The sequence below is a fragment of the Pipra filicauda genome, unplaced genomic scaffold (genome assembly GCF_003945595.2).
Source record: "Pipra filicauda isolate LSUMZ 115617 unplaced genomic scaffold, ASM394559v2 scaffold476_size470866_pilon, whole genome shotgun sequence".
NCBI classification, from domain to species: Eukaryota; Metazoa; Chordata; class Aves; order Passeriformes; family Pipridae; genus Pipra; species Pipra filicauda.
In genome coordinates this window covers 156,942-178,541 of record NW_024104616.1, presented here as the reverse complement: position 1 = coordinate 178,541, position 21,600 = coordinate 156,942, and the positions used below count along the sequence as shown (strand labels likewise).

The window sequence follows — 21,600 nt, the reverse complement described above, 5'->3', positions numbered from 1 at the left end:
GTAAAATAATGATTATATAAAATAAATATGAATCAAATTAACCAAGAAAAATACCTGATATTGGATATATTTCACAGGTGTAGACCCTGAGCAATCTCAGGCAGCATGTGCCCACAAAACGCAACCTTTCTAAATCCAAAAGAGTAGCAGTGTATTGGAAACCCTTAAGTCCACGAAGTTCCTCAACTCCCAGCACCAGTGTTGTCCAACTCCAGTGAAGAATGCTCAGTAAAGACTCAAAGCACTCCTATTTCAGAGTATGAAGGATACCAAAGACAGATTTTGTGTTAAAAAACAAGAAATGACCTTTCAGCATCAGTTTCAGATGAAAAGCAAATAGCATCTATACGCATGTTTATTACGAAAACATATTTATATCTATATATATCTACCATGTAACACACAAATCCTATTTTGCTTGAGAAAAAAAAAAAAGCACTGAGAATGTAGGGGACACTTCACTGTAATACCATGATAAAAGCTATTTATGACATATGCTATAATATGTGTGGAAGTCTCTCACTTATTAACAACGGTTTGTATTCATCTGCAATAGAGATTTTTCAGTAAATTTTACTTGTTTCATCTGCATAATAGTGTAATACCTACTTTTGACATAATACATTCTTGTTATGAAGTGAAGACTTATCAGGGCTGTCTTCACTTTAAACAATTATGATCTGTAGGATCATGGCAACTATATAACATTTACAGTACTTAAAAGCTAAACAGAAATACATGATAGTCCACAAGAAATTTGAGGATTTAAGAAGTTTTGTTTCTACCATTAGATGTGGCTGGTAATTTCATAAATTTGTACCTCAGAAAGCAAAATACAAGTATTTGGTATTGAACACCTTCAAGTTGCAACAATCAAACTGATTGTTCAAAGTTAGATATAAAACACCTAGTGCTCCAGAAAGTCAAAACTCTCCTCTTGTACTAATTGTATCTATGGTGAGGGATAACAGCAGCAAGAAAATGAAGAGAGAGGATACAATGTGAAGTATTAAAAGCCACAGGAGTTCATAGCTCAATGCAAATATTTTTAAGCAAACATATATTAAGAGTAGCTATTAACATATTGATAATATGATTACTAAAAATGCAAATTATGTAGATAATACATTTCCAGAAGAAACCCGAACAGGAGAAGATCATCCTGATCAATAGAGAATACTGAACAGATGGAGAATACGTAAATGAAAGAAAGCAGCCTGATTAGAAAATTGGACTGTGACTGTCCAATAACTTTAATGCAAGGTGAAGCAAACCTGCACAGACACATAAAGGCAATAACTTCAGTGTAACATGGAGAATACTGACAGTATGTGTAAAACAGTATAGAATATAAACCAGGATGAAAATGAAAATAAAATAATCATTGCTTGTAACAGATAAGGAAGGGACTGTATTTAAAAAATACAGAGACAGAATCGGCCTTACCCTGAATAATACTGTATCTCAACTTAATACAGTAGTTCTCAAAGTTAGACTAACCTCCCTGTATGAGAAGAGCTGCAGACTACCTTCTATTAATAGTTGCAAGTTCACTGTGTCTATGAATACTCCTTACCTCAGTTTATCAAAGTTCAATTAAATGCTATCTGATCCTCAATGTATAAAGGAATGAATCCAAGACGGAGATAAATCTAACCAGTGAGTAATTAATGCCAGTAGTCTAAAAGCCGTTTAAGAGAGCAGTAAAGCAAACTCAAATTCTAAAAAGCCTGATAATATTGATTTTTAGCAGGAAGTAAGGCTTGTACTTTGAATACAACCAGTAAGAATGAACTCCATTTGAATTTCCCCCCACCAGAAAAACACAAAATTAAGTAGTTCAACCTTGTAAATAAATACATTTCTAGACTTTCACCCCCAGGTCAATACCGAGCTTAGCTTAGATTTAGGTTTACATCCAAAATCTTCAGAAAAAGTAAAATAATTAAATATTTTATATATCAGTGTACCTACCTTCTGCATGATAAACCAAAGAGAAAAAAAAAATCATTATTTCCACATGTACATCTTTCAGTTTTCTAAGCATGACTGAACTTGCCAGAACCACAGAAGATTCTTAATAGTACTCACCACTGAGACAGTTCTGGCAAAAGATCTCTTCAAAATATGTACAGGTTCACTGGTTTGCTGTTTTCCTTTGGATGCACTGCCATCACTTGTTGGCAATCTGGAAGAACAATTTTAGAACTGACTTGAAATCTCCAGTTTTTTCTTTTAGTAGACTTTTGGTTTGGGTTTGTTTGTTTTTTTTACTTTTTCTAGTTTTTACTGTTTGTATTGTTCAAGTGGAACAAAAACAAACGACAAAACAAGTTTAACATAACTATCCAAAAATGTTCAATTTCAGCATAACTTCCTCCAGTTCCTAATCATCCTAGACCAATAACTAAATATCGTGAATTCTGTTCAACTGGAAGTACTGTGACAACTGAAAAAAGGTTGAGATTTAATGACATGAAATTATTACAAGTATTTACTGTATTTCTTCATATGAAATCAAAACTAGAAATGTTACTCCTTAAAGAACACTAGTTTTGTGGAAGTAAAATATACGTGGAGGTTAAAAATACAGGCAGCATCTATTACTGCAGCACCTTCCCTTCTGTGCCACTCATTGCTCTTAAGCCATATCCTTCCTTCAGAGGCCTCAAGTCTACAGCCACCTCTCCACAGAAATCACCCAAATGATTAATATGTCATCCCAGGACTCCATGTGCATCAGTCAAAATGAAACCTTCACCTGGAGAGACAGCGGTCTATGGACAGAAAGCTTACAGGCAAAAGTGAGCTGTTCTGAGAAGGGACCCTGAAAAGGACATGCTTAGAAAGGACACAGCAAGAGAACTGGTGTGAAGAAATTCCAAGTTTCAGAGTCAAGGTGGGGACGAGAGGAGGAGAGGAAAAATATACACACACTCAAAAAATATAAGAATTAGGTCTTGTATTTATCAGAGGAAAACTATAAAATATACTATCAATCCAGTGAAAGAGTTCTTGCTTTCTAAAAAAGAGTTAAATAACATTTATCATGTGAATCATAAGTCTGTAGTAACTTATTGTAAAGCACAGTTGATTGTTGTGTTTGGCCTCTTTTTCATTAAAATCATTTGTTGATAGTACACTGTTCCTTAACTGAGGCCTACTGAACAGAGTACTTTCCAACTAGCCAAAAATACTAATCATGTTGTATGAAATCACAAGGTTCTATAGATGTAAATTAAAAGTCTTGTAACTCATGCAGAATGACTGCAAAAATACCAAAGAAGTAAATGTTGGCATAATGGATTTGTTATTCTTAAAGACACTAAGTTTTTGCCTAATTTTTTCAGACACTGATTTCCTTAGCTTGATACAATAATGTTTTCATGAAACATGGTTACTTCAACAACTTCTATGTTTCCATTTAAAAAACACGTGAATAAATTGTTCCAAACAGAAGTCAAATTATTTACCTGTATAGTAACTGCGGAATCTGCCCTGCATTAACATCTGTACCATTATTTGATTTCTTGGAACTTTTAAACTGAAATACAACACTGAAAGAGAAATAATCCAATTATTATTCAAGTCATATTAGAGCTCTTCCTTTGCATGAAAAAATATAAAAAAAAATATACCCATCATCTGTAGTTATAGAGGCCTGTCCATGAGATCCACAATCACTGCTAGGTCCTGACACTCTTGCCCAGGCTACATACCACCAGCCAGCTTGTAGAAGTACTGGTTCATCAAACATCATTGCATATTTCTCTCTGGGAGAAGTAAATTTTGAAAAAAAATATATTTGAATTAGTTTCTAGATTAATTTTTAAAAGTTACACTCTGCTCATAAAAGAAAATTGGAAAGTAATGGAATTAGGTTATTAGTATCACATCTGTTTATATTCAAAACTTAAAAATATTTCATTGAAAAATATTGTAGAAATTAAAAACCAGTAATTCAGAAGGACCTACAAATGCCTAAGTCTATCTTGATCTTCCATAGTTAAACAATCAGATATCAAATAGAGTAAGGAGAAATTAAGTTAAACTAACACACAAAACCAATTCATTCACTATAAAATACTGCAAGTAAAGTATTACTTATAAGGTATTAATTACATAGTATTAATTCAATTTCAAAAAATTTCTGCAAATTACAAGACCCTATACAAAAATTCTTAGTAATTACAATGAATATTATGGAAAGTAATAGAACATATAGTTAGGGGATTGATATATAAGATTAAACCTGACAAATATAATCATATATTGTTTGAATTTTAAATTATTTTATAACAGGGAATGAAAAAGCAACATAGCTAACCCCATCCATATGCACAAAATCTTTCAAGCAACAGCTGCTTGTATTCTAATGAGCTGAAGCACAGTAACCTTTCTTTTACTTATGATAATTCCTTACTAAGTAAGCTTAATCGTGAGTTGTTTAATGCAAATACCCATTTGTACTTGAAAGCATCCTGTTGATAGAACTATGCAAAAGAGCTGCTGCAACATTTTGTCTTATCATCTCATCAAAGGAATATGGGATTTGACTCGTATTTGTAAAAGAGCAAGAATTAGATTATTTTTCTTCTTTTAATTTAAATAACATAATGGTTTGGTGAGTATTTGGTTTTACCACTTTCCCCAACACACTTTTGAGTGTAAGTTTTATGTCACTTGCTACAAAATTCTAATGATGTAGATCATCTCTTATGATATTAAAGTGATACTAAAATGTGTATGAAGAAAGTAAAAATAAAGATCAAGAAATAGGTAGAGTAGGTAAGCTAAACATCTTACCTAGCAGCACAATCATATGCTAAGACATCTGTCTCAGCAAGAAGGTCTCCATCAGTCTCATGGTCTCCCCCATCTGGACCCAATTCAAACAACTGGCGAAGTAAGAGAAAACAGTCAAATTATGTCTTAGGTGTTAGAAACCTCCTAATGTCACTTTTTCCTGTCTGGTATTCTGGAAACTGTATACTACTCTTCTTTCCCCTTCCCAAAAATCACTGCTATGTACTATCACTGACAGGCAAATTCCCATTTGGAAGTCAGGCATTAACTGTTAAGAAATCGCAATTGACATTGACCTCCCAGCCTTATGTCCAAATATACTTTTAAGCGGAGAAACTCCCTAAATCTTGCAAGCAAGTAAAATGCAGAGCGTCCAAAAAAGGCAAAGTGGTGCAGAAAGTGCAGGCTTTCCATCACAGACTGAAAAGCACGTACATATCTTATATAGATATAAGATATACTCAGCTTCTCTGGAAAGGGACCGCTTGATGGTTTAGCAGAGCTAGTCAATAGTATTGTAACCAGTTGGTGACCAGGACAAAAGATGAACTTGGTTTTCTTTCTCAAAAATATTTTCTACAGTTTGATGAGTTTGAAAAGGGACCACAATACATGTCTATGACTTCTCTTGCAAATACCTATTTAATACACAGTTTGTGGCAGGACTGGCAAATCTTATCTTGGCAATAAGCTAATCCTAAACAATCAGAAACAAACCGAACAGATAATATTAAGAGTGCTTTCATACAGTTATTGCTTTTAGTATTAAAAACAAAAAGGGCAGGACTAACATTAAGTTTCTTGGCTGCCCTTAATCATTTGCAATTCTCAGTCATTATGTTAAACTAGAACAAAGTACAACTACTTATTCTGGATTTCCTGTTGTCTTATGCAAGTGTTATTGCTAAGCATATGCCATCCATTTCCCTAATACAAACCTATTTATCCAAAAATAGAGAAAGAAAATTCAGTAACCCACTAAATAACAAGTAACGATAACATATTCTGAACATACACATCTAATACAAATTTCAGACAGATACCAGATCTTCCTTAACAATTGTTCTTCATGCAGTTACCAAAACCCTTATTAAATACAGGACCAGAAAACATTTATTAGAAACCAGAGCTCTGTTATCACATTGTGTGTTTATGTGAGTTTTCTAATCCAAAGTCAGGTTTATTTATTTTAAATCAGCACATACACTCCACCTGTAATCATCCTTACATTTGGCACAAAGCAGAGTCAATTGCATTTGGTGCCATTCACACTCAGCTGAAGCTGAGAGATAGCTTCTTCCAGTCTGAGAAAGAAGTGGTAACGACAATGGGAAGCAATGGCTACTGATAAGGACTATTTTTCTGCTTCTGAGAAACAGTTCCTTGTCAGTCACATAGGATGTGATTTTAACCTGAAGCCCGTAACACCGATTTTCTGCAGGTGGACCTCTGAGCTTTGTGTAAACAGATCACAGAACATCGGTCTCACTAACATACCCGCTCAAGACACCTCTAAGATGGCATAGCACTAAGTGAAGGTGAGAAAGGGCCAATTGATGACAATTAATAATGGTAATTCTCAGATCTCTACTTCACCCACTGTATCTGCATAATGCTTTTCATAAATAGTAAACCACTCATTCATCAAGAAATAAAATTAATCATGGTTTTTGATGACATTTCTTAAAGTTCCGATTTTGAGATATAACATTGTTTAAAATGGTCAAAAAACCCTACCTTTATTTTAGCAGTGTATTCACCTCTACCACCAAAAAGACCAAGACCACCTAACAGAATATCCGTATCAGCACAGAAACGGATAGCTTCTACTGAGTGGGCTGAATAACCCCAGCCTCCTCCATGACCTGCAGAAAAAAATCCCCCCAAAAATATAGTTAATCTTGGTCTTTCATTCTGCAAGCCTGATTGGCTTGTGCTATAAAATTTTAGTGTGTACATACTTTCAAATCTGTTAACAACACTATAGTCTTCTTTAGAATAAACCTTCATTACTGCTTGAGTTTCTTCTTCTGTATTTGCTACACCCATTTTTAAGTCCTGCATAGCAGCCAAAGTATCAAGACAACCTATAAGAAGGCAAGAGAAAAAAAGAACTCAAAAATTCTCCCTGTTGATTATAATCAGTGAAATGGAAATGAATATTAATTAAGAAGATCAAAGAAAACTAACTGTTTTGTCTCTAAATCACACAAGGCTACTGAATATCTTTATAGTTTTGATTAGGCCAAGGGTCATTGTTGCCAAACCTCAAGGTTTGGTACTGAAGATAAATTTCATCTAATTTATTTATTCTCCAGAATAACAAACAAATATGATTAAACCTACTTTGTAACTTTTACAATGGCAGATAAGTTGCCAACAACATTATTTTTTTCCTTTTTACACTTATTGTATTACCCAAAAAGAGTTGAAGTAGTAACTGAATTATGGACAGATTTTAAAGTCTTCATAAAATTTGTTTCATACACAGGGGTACCTAACATGCCTTACTCTGACTCAGACACAAAAAAGTACTGTTCAAGTCAAAAGTAATCACATTCTAACACATAATGAAGGGAGCAGGTCAACAAACTGACGACTCATCACAATCAGGGAACAAGTGAGCTAAAATCACTTCTAAAGCTGTGCTTTGAAGCACTGCATATGCTGCATATGGCCAGTTTATACACTAACACAGTGGAATTATTTTTATTTTAGTAGGCTTTTTAGACTACAAAAGGAAATCATATTACTCTTCCTGACTCATTATACAAAACTGCAAAGAGTATATTTTAATATTAGATAATGTATTTACTTTAAAATAAAAGTAACTTATTGAAGAGCACTTTTTTATGGTGGGGTTGTTTGGGGTTTTTTTTGAGACTCCAAGTTAAGAGTACCAACTTCATTCTGCAGACTTTCCAAAAAGACCACCCAGGAAGGTTTCTTACTTTTTTTATGTTGACCTCTAATAGCAGGTTCCACCAGAACTCTAAAACCCTCTAACATCATTAAGATGGCAGAAGATAACGATTTTGATGAAATTAATGCTTATCAGCCAGCTCATAAGAGTTAAGAGCAACGGTGAGAACTACAAAGTATATTTTTAATTACAAAGTAAAATTTTAACTGAAAAAAAGTCAGAAAGTTGTTAAGACTACAATTCATTTATTACTTTTATAACATTAAGTTACATTACTTTATTTCTAAGCTTCTGACTCATCAACTGTAAATGTATACCTAGAATGTGCAAAGCTGCATGAGATCTGGTTGTTAGGGCTTTGGAACCTGTTGGTAGAGCAAGTTCTGGACTCAAAATACTACACCGGGATTGAATGTCTGGAGCTGATGGAAGTCTGGAATCAGCAACTACTGCATTGTAACTCCAGAGTTCCCTAGCATTTGGTCGAAACCTAGAGCAAGAAAAAACAGAATGAAAAAAACCTTTCATCTACTGAAAAAAATACAAAGCCTAACCAATAATTAAATTTTATAAGCTATTTAATGCAAAATATAGATCTGCTGGTACAATCTCTTGAAATTGAACATCATTACACTAAATATATAAAGTTTAAGAGTTTAACACTCCAGCAAATGGAAAGACACAAAAACATTCTTACTCTACTTCAAGTCAAACAGTCATATTATGGGTTTACAAATTTCAGAAAATGTTAGACACTTCTCAAAGCTAATAAATGTTAAAACAGTATTATCTAGTAAAAAATATGAAGTAACTAGCAAAGTATTAAATGTAATGGCAGATGTGCAAAAAAATTATAAAGATGCCAAGTGAAAGTAAAAGGCTTACCTTCAAATAAGAGTAAAAAAATCTTGACAAATCCAACAAATTTTGTTTGGGCTTTTTTAAATGGGTAACATCGCCTCATGAGTTTTTAAGGGATTATAGAAAAGGGCAGCATAAACAAGGGAATACAAAGACTTTCTATACTATAAATTAACACGGAGAAAAAGAAAATGAAGAAAATGAAATCTTTGAAACCGTTATGTAAAAGGAAGAAACAGTTAAAAGACATAGGCCTATGTGAGTGTTCTGAATAAGCACAAAAGGAATTTTCACTTGGTACATGGTTCTAAAAAAATCTAATGGAGAAACAAATAGTTTTAACTAAAAGCATTATAGTACATCATAGGTATTCAGGATATCAACAAGTTAGCAATTTTTAAGTTTAGATACACACACAAAAATCATGTAACCACTTGAATTTCACTGGAAGAATAAGTCACAAAGCTGTGAAGAAAATCTTTAAAATCTCTGTCATCAGAATGCTTTCTCCGTATGAGAAACTGAACCCTCACTTAAACAGGCATGAATAAAAATGTCCAGGTATAATAATATACCAAATATTTAACTACTAATAGGCATATTCATTAAGATGTCTCTTCTTTTTAGACTATTTTAATATTTTCGATTGAACAAGAATGGGATAAGAGAGAAATAAATCTGCAGTCTCCCACAATCCACTCTTCAGTTTTTAAGCTCTAGATTTAGTTCTACAGTCTCCAAAATATAGCAAGACAATAAAACATCTCAGTTCATGTTCACCCATATTAACATGTGACTTTGAACTTTCTTAAACTGAATTACCATTTCTTGTGCTAGATCAAGTTGAGTATCACCACCTTTTCTCCTCTGAAATTTGTTGCATTCCCATGGCCATTGATAACTGAATTTTTCACAAACTGAGTCTTTAGGTGACTCTTTTTGAGTCTTTCAGTGAGAGCTAAACATGCTGAAAATATAGAGCTTTAAGGGATGTGAGTGCTACTCTTATTTCTAATCTCAGCATAATTTCAACAGGAATTGGTACCTAGCCAATGAGATTCATACAATTCTGGGGATGTGCATAATGCAGAACTACAACCATCCAAGGAACTTCACACATCATAAAGAAACATGCGTAGAAAATATGCATGCTTCAATGTTAATTGGCTATTACGTTCTTGAATCTCAATATTTTGGACGAAGACAGCTGTGATACTACCTTTTCCAGCTGAATGTAGACTAGCTGGCTTCCTGCTTTATTCTAACTGATCATTCTTGTTTTGTCTACAAAAAATTGAAATATCATCCATTACGGGAACTCAGATGACAGTTCAAATTTCTCTCCTAAATCCTGGCTAATGTAGCTTTTAAATCCTTATAGAAGAATTGGATCTTATGATTCTGTTTTGGAACAAGTGCTTACAACCTACACCTGCTCAAAGACTCTAACCCCAATGACTGTAAAATAAATACAATTAATTTTTCTGTCTGTGTCATCTAAATAAGTACTTTTTTTGACCTCCCAAAATGTCAGAACTGAAAAGAACACCATTGCTCCACCCTTTCTTCTATTCAAGTTTTAACCACTAATGCCTGACAAAATGATGACAATTTAAGACATAGACATGTGGCAGCTGAGTATGGTAAGAAAATTTTTCAGTCAAGTGTTAAGTAGATGGAGAAAAGGGAATAAAAGGAGTAAATAAAGAGAACAGATTGGGATTCTGTAAATACTATGAGACTGGCATGAGAATGATGCAAAAAAGAAAATAAAGGAAATTTTAAAAAATTTGGGCAAGTGAAGATGTTTTTTTTTGGGCTTACTTAAGCAAATTATCCAAAAAGTGTGAAAAATATATATGGAAGATTAAAAATTGTTTTTCATTTACTAGGGAAATAAGCATAAACACGACTAGTATAATCAAGTCGCCAGTCTCCCGAAGTATTTTAAAAAGGATTTCTATACTGCTACTTTAATAGCTATAATCCACACTTGCCTCCAAATAACATCATAGACAGGATCCAGACACACACCAGAACCTTGAAGGTCTTCCTGCTCAGAATCATTGAATGTTTTGCAACTGCCATCTACTTTGTTTATCAGAAGACATTTAAAAGGAGGAGGTTCTGATATTGAAGCTGGTACCAAACCTAGATCATGGAGCAAAAAGAGCAAACAAACATGAAGACTCAAGTCATTAACGCTTTTTACATACAAAATGTGTGTACTGTAACAGGGAAGAACAGGTATACTGCTACAGCAAAAGAAAAAAAGGTAGTAAGATTTAAATGCAAGCAAATTTTAGGCTTTTACATTATTATTATTTCTAATAAAACTGATTTCTAAAGAAGCTAGGATCATCATGTGCAGTAAAACTAGAAAGCCAAAATATTTTCATTCCCTCCATTCACATTTTTGACTTGCTGCTCCTCTATTATTCTGCAACACTTCTATAAGTATTTAAAATGTTATAGAAGAGTTCTTGCCTATTATATGCCTGCTTGCAAATATCTCTGATGTAGCAAGCACATGAGAATTAATAAGAGCTTCATCGATCCGGAGAAAAGTCTGGTCTCCACTCGCTCCAATCCATGTAGCTTTGCGTCCGTATTTGGAGCCTATATTAGGCATAGGTGCTGGCTTTGCATTCCAGTAGGGCATATCCAGAATTGGTCTACCAAGCTGACCTTTCTATAGAAAGAATGCAAGAATTAGTAAGAGACAGTAACAATAAGTCTCAAAGATGACTAAGTTACTTCGATAGTTTCATCAGACAAAATTGGTCATCTGGAAGAAAGTTTACCACAAAACTACCTTCAAAAAGCAATGGCTAATCTAAGTGAAGCATTACACATTTAAATACAAGAAACAAGTTACTGACAGATATACTCCTCCTTAATTCAGTTAGGGTTTTGAGTAAACTTTTTTTAAATGCAACTCAAACTCTCCATGATGGATAATCCTCCTTTCCATCTTCAGAGTCAAATATAAAAGCCTTGTTCTCCTACAATGTTCAGTATCTGAATAACTTCAAGGTTAAAAAAGGAATGGTTTAAAAAGAAAAAAAAATTATATTCAGATATAGACAGTCTAAGTTCCACTCAATTCTGAACTTATATGGACTGTAAGTTTCATAGAGCAAATATCTCTTACAAGTACCTAAAAATCGATTAGCATGTCAAACGTAAGCTAAAAAAAGCATAAAATGCCTCAGCAAGCACCTCTGCACATGTTCATTAACAACCCGATCTGGACATCTGGGGTCTTATCTCCATGTACAACTAGTTATTGAGATGGACCAACAGTTCTTATACTGTACCTAAGTACATAGAAAGAACTGCTACAATAAACCTGCTCAGACTCCATTTACCCCATTCAGCCACAGGCAATGCATTGCATGCTAAAGTTAAAATGGTTAGGGAAAAGAAACATGTATATACAGCAAATATCCTGTCCAGCATGTTATTCATCTCTCTTTCTTCATAACACTGTAATAAGTAAACTTAGCAAAGACATTTTCAATAATATATTCACTTTTAATTTTGTCTTGACTTTATGAAGCTTTCAGCAAACTTTCAAGCATTACAATTTTAAAACCAGACACAAAGTACAAGTGGTCTAAATATGGTCTAAATTTATTTTTATTTTAGAGAAAGGAAAAAGACCCACAGTCAACAAACAGACTTTTATATCCTGTTTCTGAGAGTGAATTTGGTTTTTCAGAGGCCAAGCTTCACCTTAAACTTTTACGGGCCCATATCAGTTTTGACATGAACATGTTAATTTTGACACCACAACTGTTGCTTAAAGTCTGCAGAACAACAAAATACTGCCCAATTGCAGAGCTGTCTTATGGTTCACTTTAATTCAAAACATGACTTTCTGTTTCTAAAATTTCAGTCCTCACCTTTTTTTAATTTTTTTATTTTTTTTTGTAAAAAAGAGAGATTTCAAAAGGTAAAATTTCTCTTGTGTTTTGTTTGGCAATACCTAGTTTTAAAAACATATAAAAATAACTCAATATGTATATTCTAGCTTTTGCAAAAAAAAACCCCAAAACAGCAAAAACATTAGCAGGAAAGTACAAACAACAGATGACTGTAGAGATTGTAATGAGGGGCATATTTACAAAGACAAGGAGGCACAAAGGGAAGTAAACGTTTAAATGCTTATTTAGTGAATATAAGAATGGATTCCACATGGACATGGGAAAATAATACACCATGTGGAAATGGTGTAGAGTTAAGAAGTGTTATACTGAACAATAATCCCTCCCCTCAAGTGTTAGTGTAACTTCTGCAACTCATTGCTGTTTCTGTGAAAGAAACAAGGGCAACTTTTTCTACCAAATGGAGACAGGTAACAGAATAGGCAACACAAGTAAGTTTGCAACAATAAAAGTTTGAGAAAACTGGTGCACCTTATAAAACAATCTAGGTTTTAAATCACCGTCTTCATTAAAATGTATAAAAACCACAAAGAATTCCTGGCATCATGCTTTTCTAACTACAACAACATTAGAGGCTACGTTTCATAACACAACAGGCACAAAAGACATGCAGAAGTCATGCACAGTTCTGTAAGAGCAAGTATAAGCAGTCTTGAAAGGTCTTTGAACAATACATTAACTATTAGCTTATTCTCATAAGTAAATAATAATATTTCCTTACTGAGAAACTTCCAAATGTGAAAACTTGGCCATCCATTAAGAGAATAGCTGTATGGTTGCTCCCAGCAGTAACTTGTGTACTAGGACCTGGTAATGCTTGCACCAAAGTGGGACATCCCCTATATAAAAATAAATTAATTCTGTATCAATACATGCTTATGCAACATTTAAAATGTACATTAGTATTATAAGTATTTCAATCACTCTGAAATATATTCACTAGATTCACATACTATAGCGAATTAGAGTCAAGAGACATCTTACATTTTAAATGAACAGAGATTTGAAAGGCTGTGCCAAATAGTTATGTTTATGTTCTTCTGATTAAAGGAAGACTGAGGACAATCTCTTCAGTTAAACTCAGAAATTACCATAGAACAAAAATTATTAATTTAATATATAATTGTAGGATTACATGTGAGTGTGTATTTTTGTATGTATACAAAATACATTGGAACAAAACATAGCAGTGAAAAAATCATGTTGTGACAACACCAGTTAAGCACTTAAAAAACCCCTTTTCACATTATGAAGCAATCGAAGACTTAGGTGGTTGGTACACTACTACAATTACCAGAAACAATATTGATGCAGGCCTCCCAAGATCACTGTGTAGGGAATTATAGAAGAAATAAAGGTCTACCCCCTCCATCAGCCCCTCTCCCATACAAGTCAGACTCAATAAAGAACAAACCTCTTAAAACTATTTTCCAGAGAAATATGAAAAAGTCTAATCCATTTGTCTCCCAAATATGGATAGGCATAAGAAAATAAATTTTCCATTCCAGTAAAAATGAAGGGAAAAAAACAATAGGAAGTTCAAGAAGCAAAGAAAGAAAACTTGAACTGATGACAGAAGAGAAAGAGCACAAAAGATAAAAAGAAATATGAGATATTAAAATAAAATTTTTATCTCAATCTCAACAAAATGAACAGGAGCCTACAAGCCTTAGAATCCCATGATGAATGTCTACATAGACTTCAAATTTACTGTGGAATTAGAAAGACTGTGAATTTGAAGAACAAGTTATTCCCAAATAATTCTATGTTTGGAAACTCTGACCTCAGAGAATAACAACACTATTTAAACTTACTTTCAAACACAGCCTTTCAAAAGTAGGCTAATCTAAATTAAGAACAGGTTGTCTTGTGCTGGAATAAAAAAGTGTCAGCTCAGAGTTACCTAGCAATTGTTTAGCAGCTGATGTGCAAAAAGATGGGTCATCTGAATGCTCTAATTTTGGCTGAATTGCAGGTAAAACAGAAGTCAAAAAAGTATGAGGAAGCATCATGAGTCAGCAGGAAAAGGGTAGATGGGAAAATGTGAACATATGGAAAGGTGGAATGTAGCATGAAGACAGGTTGATGACCTGCAGGAGGAACACAGGTATACAGGAAGAAATTATTCCTTAGCAGTGAATGTAGCTTTCTGTGCATGACTAGGGGAGATGGAGAGACTGAAGGACAGAATAAAATTAGGTAGAGGATACACAGCATGACATTCATAAATTTAGAAGCCTTTGTTGGTCTACAGACACATTGATTTGGACATCAGTTTAATTATACACAGACAGACAGAGCAAAGTTTAGCAACATCAGTGATGAAACATTTTAAAAACAAAAGAAAATTTATATTTGTCTCTCATTAACTTTAAAGAAGCTCAAAAAGGCACCAAAACAGAAACAAAACATAACTAGCAACTTATCCAAAAGCAATCCTGCTAAAAGGAAATATTTTTATTAAAGTTTTTTTTCCCCCTCTCCCTCAAAATTATGGTAACTACAGGCATGGAATTATCAATCTTATGTTTGTGAAAAAAAAAAGAAAGAAAAGTAGTGAACGTTTCATCTATTTGATGCTTAAAAACTAAGCTACTATCACCAAAACTATTTACCTGTTTTTCCAATCAAATCTATCAGTAATGTTATCTGAATGCTGTGTACGATAGCCCCTTGGCAGCAGCAGAGCAAGATCAAATAAGCAACTAATGTAGAGAGATAAAATACATTATCCTCTCAAATAGCTCTTTCATTAAGACCACCCAGCTTTTGGAATGGCCAACTTCAGTGTATTAACTTAAGAAAGGACCAGGAGAAAAAAAAGCTTAAGATACTTAACTATACAATAAAATAAACTTGAATTACAGAAAACTAATTTTCACTTCATAAAAGGAGAAGAGATTTGGAAAAATACAGTAAGCCAGTTTGACTGATGCATATGGAATTTAAAACCTGTGATATTATTATTTCCCATCCCTCTGAAATTCAACACAGGAAAGCTCAGAATAGACACTGAAGAGTCTGAGAAACTCTTCGGACAAAGTTTTAATACCTAAGGTTTCTCCATTTGAATTAAAGAAAGCAAGGAGCATTCCTCTGGGATGGAGTGAAAGGACACATCAAAGTCACAGAATCCTTGACTTCTGGATATGACACAGGTCAATTACAAAACACCAACCTCAGCGTTACAGAAAGTAACCAGAGACCTCTTGGGAAAACCTAACATTGCTGAATGATTAGAAGCAGATGTAACATCAGGTAACTCAGAATCCCGAAGATGGTCCAGTGTACACGAAAACCCTCTCCTCTGTGTACACGAAAACCCTCTCCCATCCCAAAAGGTAAACATTTCTGGGAGCAGATGCAGTCTTTGAAAATTCATCCTGCACAAACAACTGCTGTTTGTGGTACTTATGCAGCCAACAGCTGGCTGCCAGGTCCCATAAAGTGTCACTTGGGGCAGCTGACCGTGGTGCTGTAAATACAGGTTCACTGTGGGCTTTTAGGAGGTAGTGGGTAAAAGGAAACCAGTAGTAACAAGCAGAGTTGGACAGTATAGAGTTACAAAGAAAATGGAGATTTTTATATTTTAAATGGAACTGGAAATGTGGTGAAAATATGTAAACAGGACCTGCACTGCACCGCTGGAATAAAATAATCAGAAACTGCACCTAGAAACATGGTCCTAACAAACACAGATGATGGAACACTTTTTTTCTCCTAGAGTTATTAATAGGATATAGTCTCTATTCTTTGTCTTCAAGTGGAAGATAGGCTGACCATCTGTGGAAGGTCTGATCAGTTTTCTTTTATGTTATTGTTGAACTTTCAGAAGCAAAACTCTATACCAAGATCATCTTATTTCAGCCATCTCATTTCTGGAGCTTGACTGTCAGGTCATGTGCTTGCTACTGTAGTGCTGAAGTAAAGAGTTTGTACCAAAAATGCAGGCAAATTTTGAACAATAACAAAAGGGAAGCATCAGCAAAAACCAGGCCTTTGCTTACCTGAACACAAGACATGCTATTTTTCACCAAGACTAGATACTGCAAAGCATTTCTTGATTCCACTGAGTTTCTATTCACCAGCAGCTAATTTGAGGAGAATATAAGCACAGACTGACAAATCTTTCATTTAGTGAATAGCTCATCAACATCTGCCACTGTGGATTTCACAATAAAGAGTCTACACAGACTAATTAAAGGGTTCCAGCATACTGATATGGCATGTAATCTACCTCATTCCTACTGAAGTAGGAGGAAGAACTTGTGGTGTTTACCATACTCTAATAGAGTAGTCTAGCCCTTAATTAACAGAAAGGCATGTCTGGACAGCTGTTCAGAATTCAAAATACTTAAGCATTTTCAAGGCTTTTAAAAATACAGTCTTACTGCTAAATCTTTACACTGCAAGACAAAAGTCTCTGAAAGAATGAGTCATGAATGGCTGCCCAGAAACTTACATCATTGCTTTATCTGGCAATGAAGATGGCTCCTTTAGATGAAAATAAGAGTTCCTGTATTTTCCCTAAGAGTTCTTGTTTTCAGGACCCCCTTATTTAGATATACAAGCTAGGCTGCCTAAATATTACTTCCCCTTTTTTCCTCCCCTCTCTCTCTCTCTCTCTCTCTCTCTCTCCCAGAAACACAGCAGAGTATTAGTTCCTGGATTCAGAAGATGATGCTCTTCCTGAGGTCAATACAGGCAATGTGACACACTGCATGACTGACATACCACTGACCTGGCAGGAGCTGGCCATCTGAGCACCACTGCGTCCCAACTGAGGTGGAACTCTGCATAAGGATTCCCTGTTTCCTTCTCTGAATCCCTTACTGTGAGGACAGAGGAGAGATCTCTACTTAAAGCTGGAAAAAGAAGTACATCAATGAAGAAATTATAATTTGAATGATGGTGCTAAACAGCAATATAGTACTATAGCCAGTTCTCATGCATAGGACATACTCCAAATTTCTCCAAGGCTTTTTTTCAGACACTCTTTAGGGTCTGATGTAGAATGATACGAAGGTCAGTGCCAAGTCAGTTGTACCTCCTCAGCTTCTAGTTCTGGTCAAGCACTATCCTTCAGCACAAGATTTGTCATATTCTCTTCTAGGATCTCACTTAAAACTACATTTGGTCTTCATCCAATTTCTGTCTAAATAAGCAATGTGGGGTTTACTACCTGAAATACTGAAAAATACAGCAAATAGCTCTGAAGCCTTCCAAAAAGCCAAGTGATTTCATCAAAGTTGGAAACGGGTGACAGTAAGCTACCAGTACAAATGCCACTGCTGTTTATATCTTCAGTCTTTAAGACAGAAAATGGCCTTATTCTAACAGCAATTTGAATTGCCAGCTAAAGACGTTGTTGCTTGGAACAAGTATCCAAGAACTTCCAAGAAGGAAAATCAGAGTATTTGTCTGTGATATAACCCTACCACAGGAAGAAACACAGACTGCATTCACCAGTCTAACGCAAACTGTGTAGGGGTAAACAGTTTAGAGACTATTATCAGGCACAGCAGTCAATACCAGGTAACATTTCCAGTATAATTCCTTTCTTTCTTTCTTTCCTCTCCCCCTTTGGCTTAGTGAATCCAATGAAAGTTTTAAGATGATGAAGATTTCTTCAGAAACTCGACAAAAGAAATGGTTTGGAAGTCTCCAAAGAGATTAGGAGGACAGATGTTCAGTAATTTTTACCTCGCTGCTACAAGAGAAACGACAGAACTGAAGACAGGTCATGGATGCTCCACTCCGTATGCCTCTTACATAAGGATACGGAGCATTACTGGACATACACAAAGTCTCAAAGATTCCTACTACACAAAACCACCATCGTATGCATTATATGTCCAAAGACCTTAATCACTTTTCCTTTTCGTGAAGGACGCTGATTTTTTTTACTTTAATGAACAGATGAGATTTTAATGATGAGATACCAAGGGTGAAATTGAGCTACACATTAAAGACATCTATATTTAATTATCTATGCTCTCACTGTAGTCAATGGAAATCAAGTCCATAAAGTCTACAGAGCTACTGAGCATACCTAAGGCAGATAATAGTGGGTAGTTAGTCAAATAGCTCTCCATGCTCTGTTGACTTCTCCATTTCCATTGACTACAAAGATAACACACATCACTCTCCTGCAACACCCAAAATAAGCGACTACAAAATGCAGCTGAGACAAAGTTTCATGACTTAATTTTGGATATTAATGATGAAAAAAATTAGACTTTATCATAACTGAACTGTTATCAATGATTTAACAGAAACAGGGTAATCTAGGTTTACGATATCATACTATTTGCATTATTGCATATATACTATTTTACAAAAATAATGAAATCTCAATGAGACTTCAACGTCATTCTCATATAGGTAGGGAGAATTGAAGAGAGAAGCATTTCAAACTCAATTATCACAGCTATGCTAATACTTAGGCACAGAAGCCTTCATGTATTGAACAAATTACTTATATAGCACAAAAGTACTGTTATTGTATTTATATTCAGGGGATTATGGGGAGTAAATTCAGAACGAGAGCTTATCAACTTTATTTGATCTATATTTGAATTTTCACACTTGCCAGCTACAGAGAACCAGAAATTTAGCCATTTCTTATGCAGCAGTACAGAATACACAATCTTGTCCTTTAATTACCAGCTCACCTGGAATTAACATCACCGTGTCCAAGTTGCCCATGCTGCCCATATCCAAATGTGTAAACATCACCATTCTCCATCAAAACCACTGGAAAACAAGAAAATATTTTTCTGACATATGCATATGACATGGCACTGCACCAGAGTTGATTAGCCTTTCTGAGTAGCACAGTTAATGATTCCTACTGAAACAGTCAGAGATCTACAGTTAGAGATTCCACAACCCATTACAGCTAGCACCTCTATGCAGGACTAGAGTTCTGCTATGCAGATGTTTTGAACTGACTCAAAAATCGCTTACAAGCTCTGATGCAACTCAATATATGATACTTATAATCCTTTTCACTGTTGAAGGACAGTGAGTTGCCTTTCATGGCTGGAGGTGACGTGGTGATCTTACTTTAGCCTAAATGTGATTAAACAGCATGAAGTTGTGTCAGGGGAGGTTCAGCCTAGATATCAAGAAAAAGTTCTTCACTCGGAGGGTGGTTGGGCACTGGAACAGGCTCCCCAGGGAAGCAGTCATAGCATCAAACCTGACAAGAGTTCAAGAAGCGTTTGGACAATGCCCTCAGGCACGTGGTGTGACTCTTGGGATGTCCTGTGCAGGGTCAGGAGTTGGACTTGATCCTTGTGGGTCCCTTCCAACTCAGAATGTTCTACAATTCTATGACAGTGTAGTAGGCTACAAAATGATACTGTCAACATTTTCAATTTTTAACACTCCTGTGTACATACTTATTGAAAATGAAACAAAAACCTGAAAACATGTATGACAACATTAAAAAAAAAATCTATACTATAATTAACATAGAGTTATTTGTTTTTACCTGAATGGTGAAATCCACAACTGACTTGTACAGCTCGCAGTTCACAGTCAAAGCGGACAGCCCCTGGTGGATAGGTTGTGATTTTGCTGGCATCCTTCTCACCTCTTTCTCCACTTCCATCTATAAACAAAACTTACAATTATATCCCCATGTATTCTAAAAAAGTTATTCTAGAATAATGAATAGAACAAGAATAGTAAAAACTCCCCACCCCTCCACTTGTAAGGTAGGAGAGAGAACTCACACAGCAGTAAGAGAGACAGCTCAAAATGTAGCATCAAAGTAGATGTGGAAGATGACAGCAACTCTACTTTGAAACAATGTACTACAAAGGTACAGATAGGAAAATATCTCATCCTCTAAAGTAGAAACTTCCCAAAGAGAAGACAAAAGGAACCAGCAAAACAGAAAATTCAAACTTCAGAAGCTTTGCTTGATAACCATCACTTTCATTCTTCAATAAAATAGCATTATTAAGTAGACAGCACTGCAGTTAAACTCAACAGGTATAGCCTAGTCTACTTTTTTTCAATTACTACTTGTGAAGGATTTTACTTGACTCCAACTTGGCCACAGAGGCATTATTTTAAGTAACTAACAACTACTGACACAGCTCAATTCCAACAACGCAGTCATACTCACTATGAGAGTGAGTCTGCTTCCTGTCTGTTTCAGTACATTTTTAGAGACTGTTTCTGTGATTTCTTTTAATAAGTATGAAGTGCATTATTGGTTCCTAAAGTCAAACTGCTCCCACATTAGACAAAAGCACTGAAGTGAAGTGTATTATTCCTAAACTTCTCCCAAGCCAACATCTTCTCCAGAAATCAGAATGTTTACATCATCTATTAGACTTCAGTTACACCGTGTCTAGCATAGAGAGAGAAAAAGACACAATTCTGACTGTGTACTGTTTTATTAACAAAACATTCAAGGTATTGTTAATTTAGATCTATACTTAGAATTTCTACATGTTTTCCTGAATAATCATCAGTGGAAGTCTGCACTCCAAGACTTTATTATTCCCTGTGTGAAGCACTGCAATTACAGACTTACAAATATTTTTAAAATATAATTCTGCTTTTATACATATTGCTCAAACTTTTCTTCTTATTGCAAGGAAACTGTTGATACAGTAATTTCACCATTTTTTTTACAAACCAGTTTTAAAAAATCTTACTGTTTTAGAAATAAAGCTATTTTCTAGTGATGGCTGAGTACAGAAATTACACGAATCTCCATGTAGTTCACATCTATAAAGGAACAGTGCATATAAGTATTAATGCTTTTGAAGAATTAGGTTTAATAGCATAGGTAAAGTATCCCTTTGAAAATGTGGGTGCTCTTCATCAAAAAGATTTATACTTGCACTTCATGCTGGCTATGTGTGAAATGGACTTGTAAAAGAACTGTCAGTCTCTCAGAACTGCCATGGGATTTTTGAGGTTTATCTGAGTATTTCTGAAAGTCTGCCTGCAGCTTTTTGTGTATTAACAACAAAAGCAAATACAAAGAGACAGAACTATTATTTAACAACAAACCATCCCCCCCGCACCCCGAAA

The 21,600-nt window shown here is 34.9% G+C and overlaps 1 protein-coding gene across 7 annotated transcripts in view; it reads right to left on the bottom strand.

Annotated features, from left to right (window-relative positions):
- MYCBP2 (MYC binding protein 2) overlaps positions 1-21,600 on the bottom strand; it is a 179,727-nt gene that overhangs the window by 88,395 nt on the left and 69,732 nt on the right. For 6 of the 7 annotated variants that reach the window (XM_027744280.2, XM_039386244.1, XM_039386246.1 and 3 more), the window contains exons 18-30: positions 20,039-20,158; positions 19,215-19,296; positions 13,262-13,379; positions 11,078-11,282; positions 10,588-10,741; positions 8,047-8,219; positions 6,768-6,893; positions 6,544-6,671; positions 4,807-4,898; positions 3,639-3,773; positions 3,474-3,557; positions 2,092-2,188; positions 55-247 (exon numbers count right to left, since the gene is read on the bottom strand). In XM_027744280.2, the coding sequence (XP_027600081.1) occupies positions 55-247; positions 2,092-2,188; positions 3,474-3,557; positions 3,639-3,773; positions 4,807-4,898; positions 6,544-6,671; positions 6,768-6,893; positions 8,047-8,219; positions 10,588-10,741; positions 11,078-11,282; positions 13,262-13,379; positions 19,215-19,296; positions 20,039-20,158 (1,707 nt within the window). Of the gene's footprint in view, positions 1-54; positions 248-2,091; positions 2,189-3,473; positions 3,558-3,638; positions 3,774-4,806; positions 4,899-6,543; positions 6,672-6,767; positions 6,894-8,046; positions 8,220-10,587; positions 10,742-11,077; positions 11,283-13,261; positions 13,380-17,281; positions 17,406-19,214; positions 19,297-20,038; positions 20,159-21,600 lie in introns of those variants that run through there. The other variant, XM_027744288.2, reaches the window with a different exon arrangement.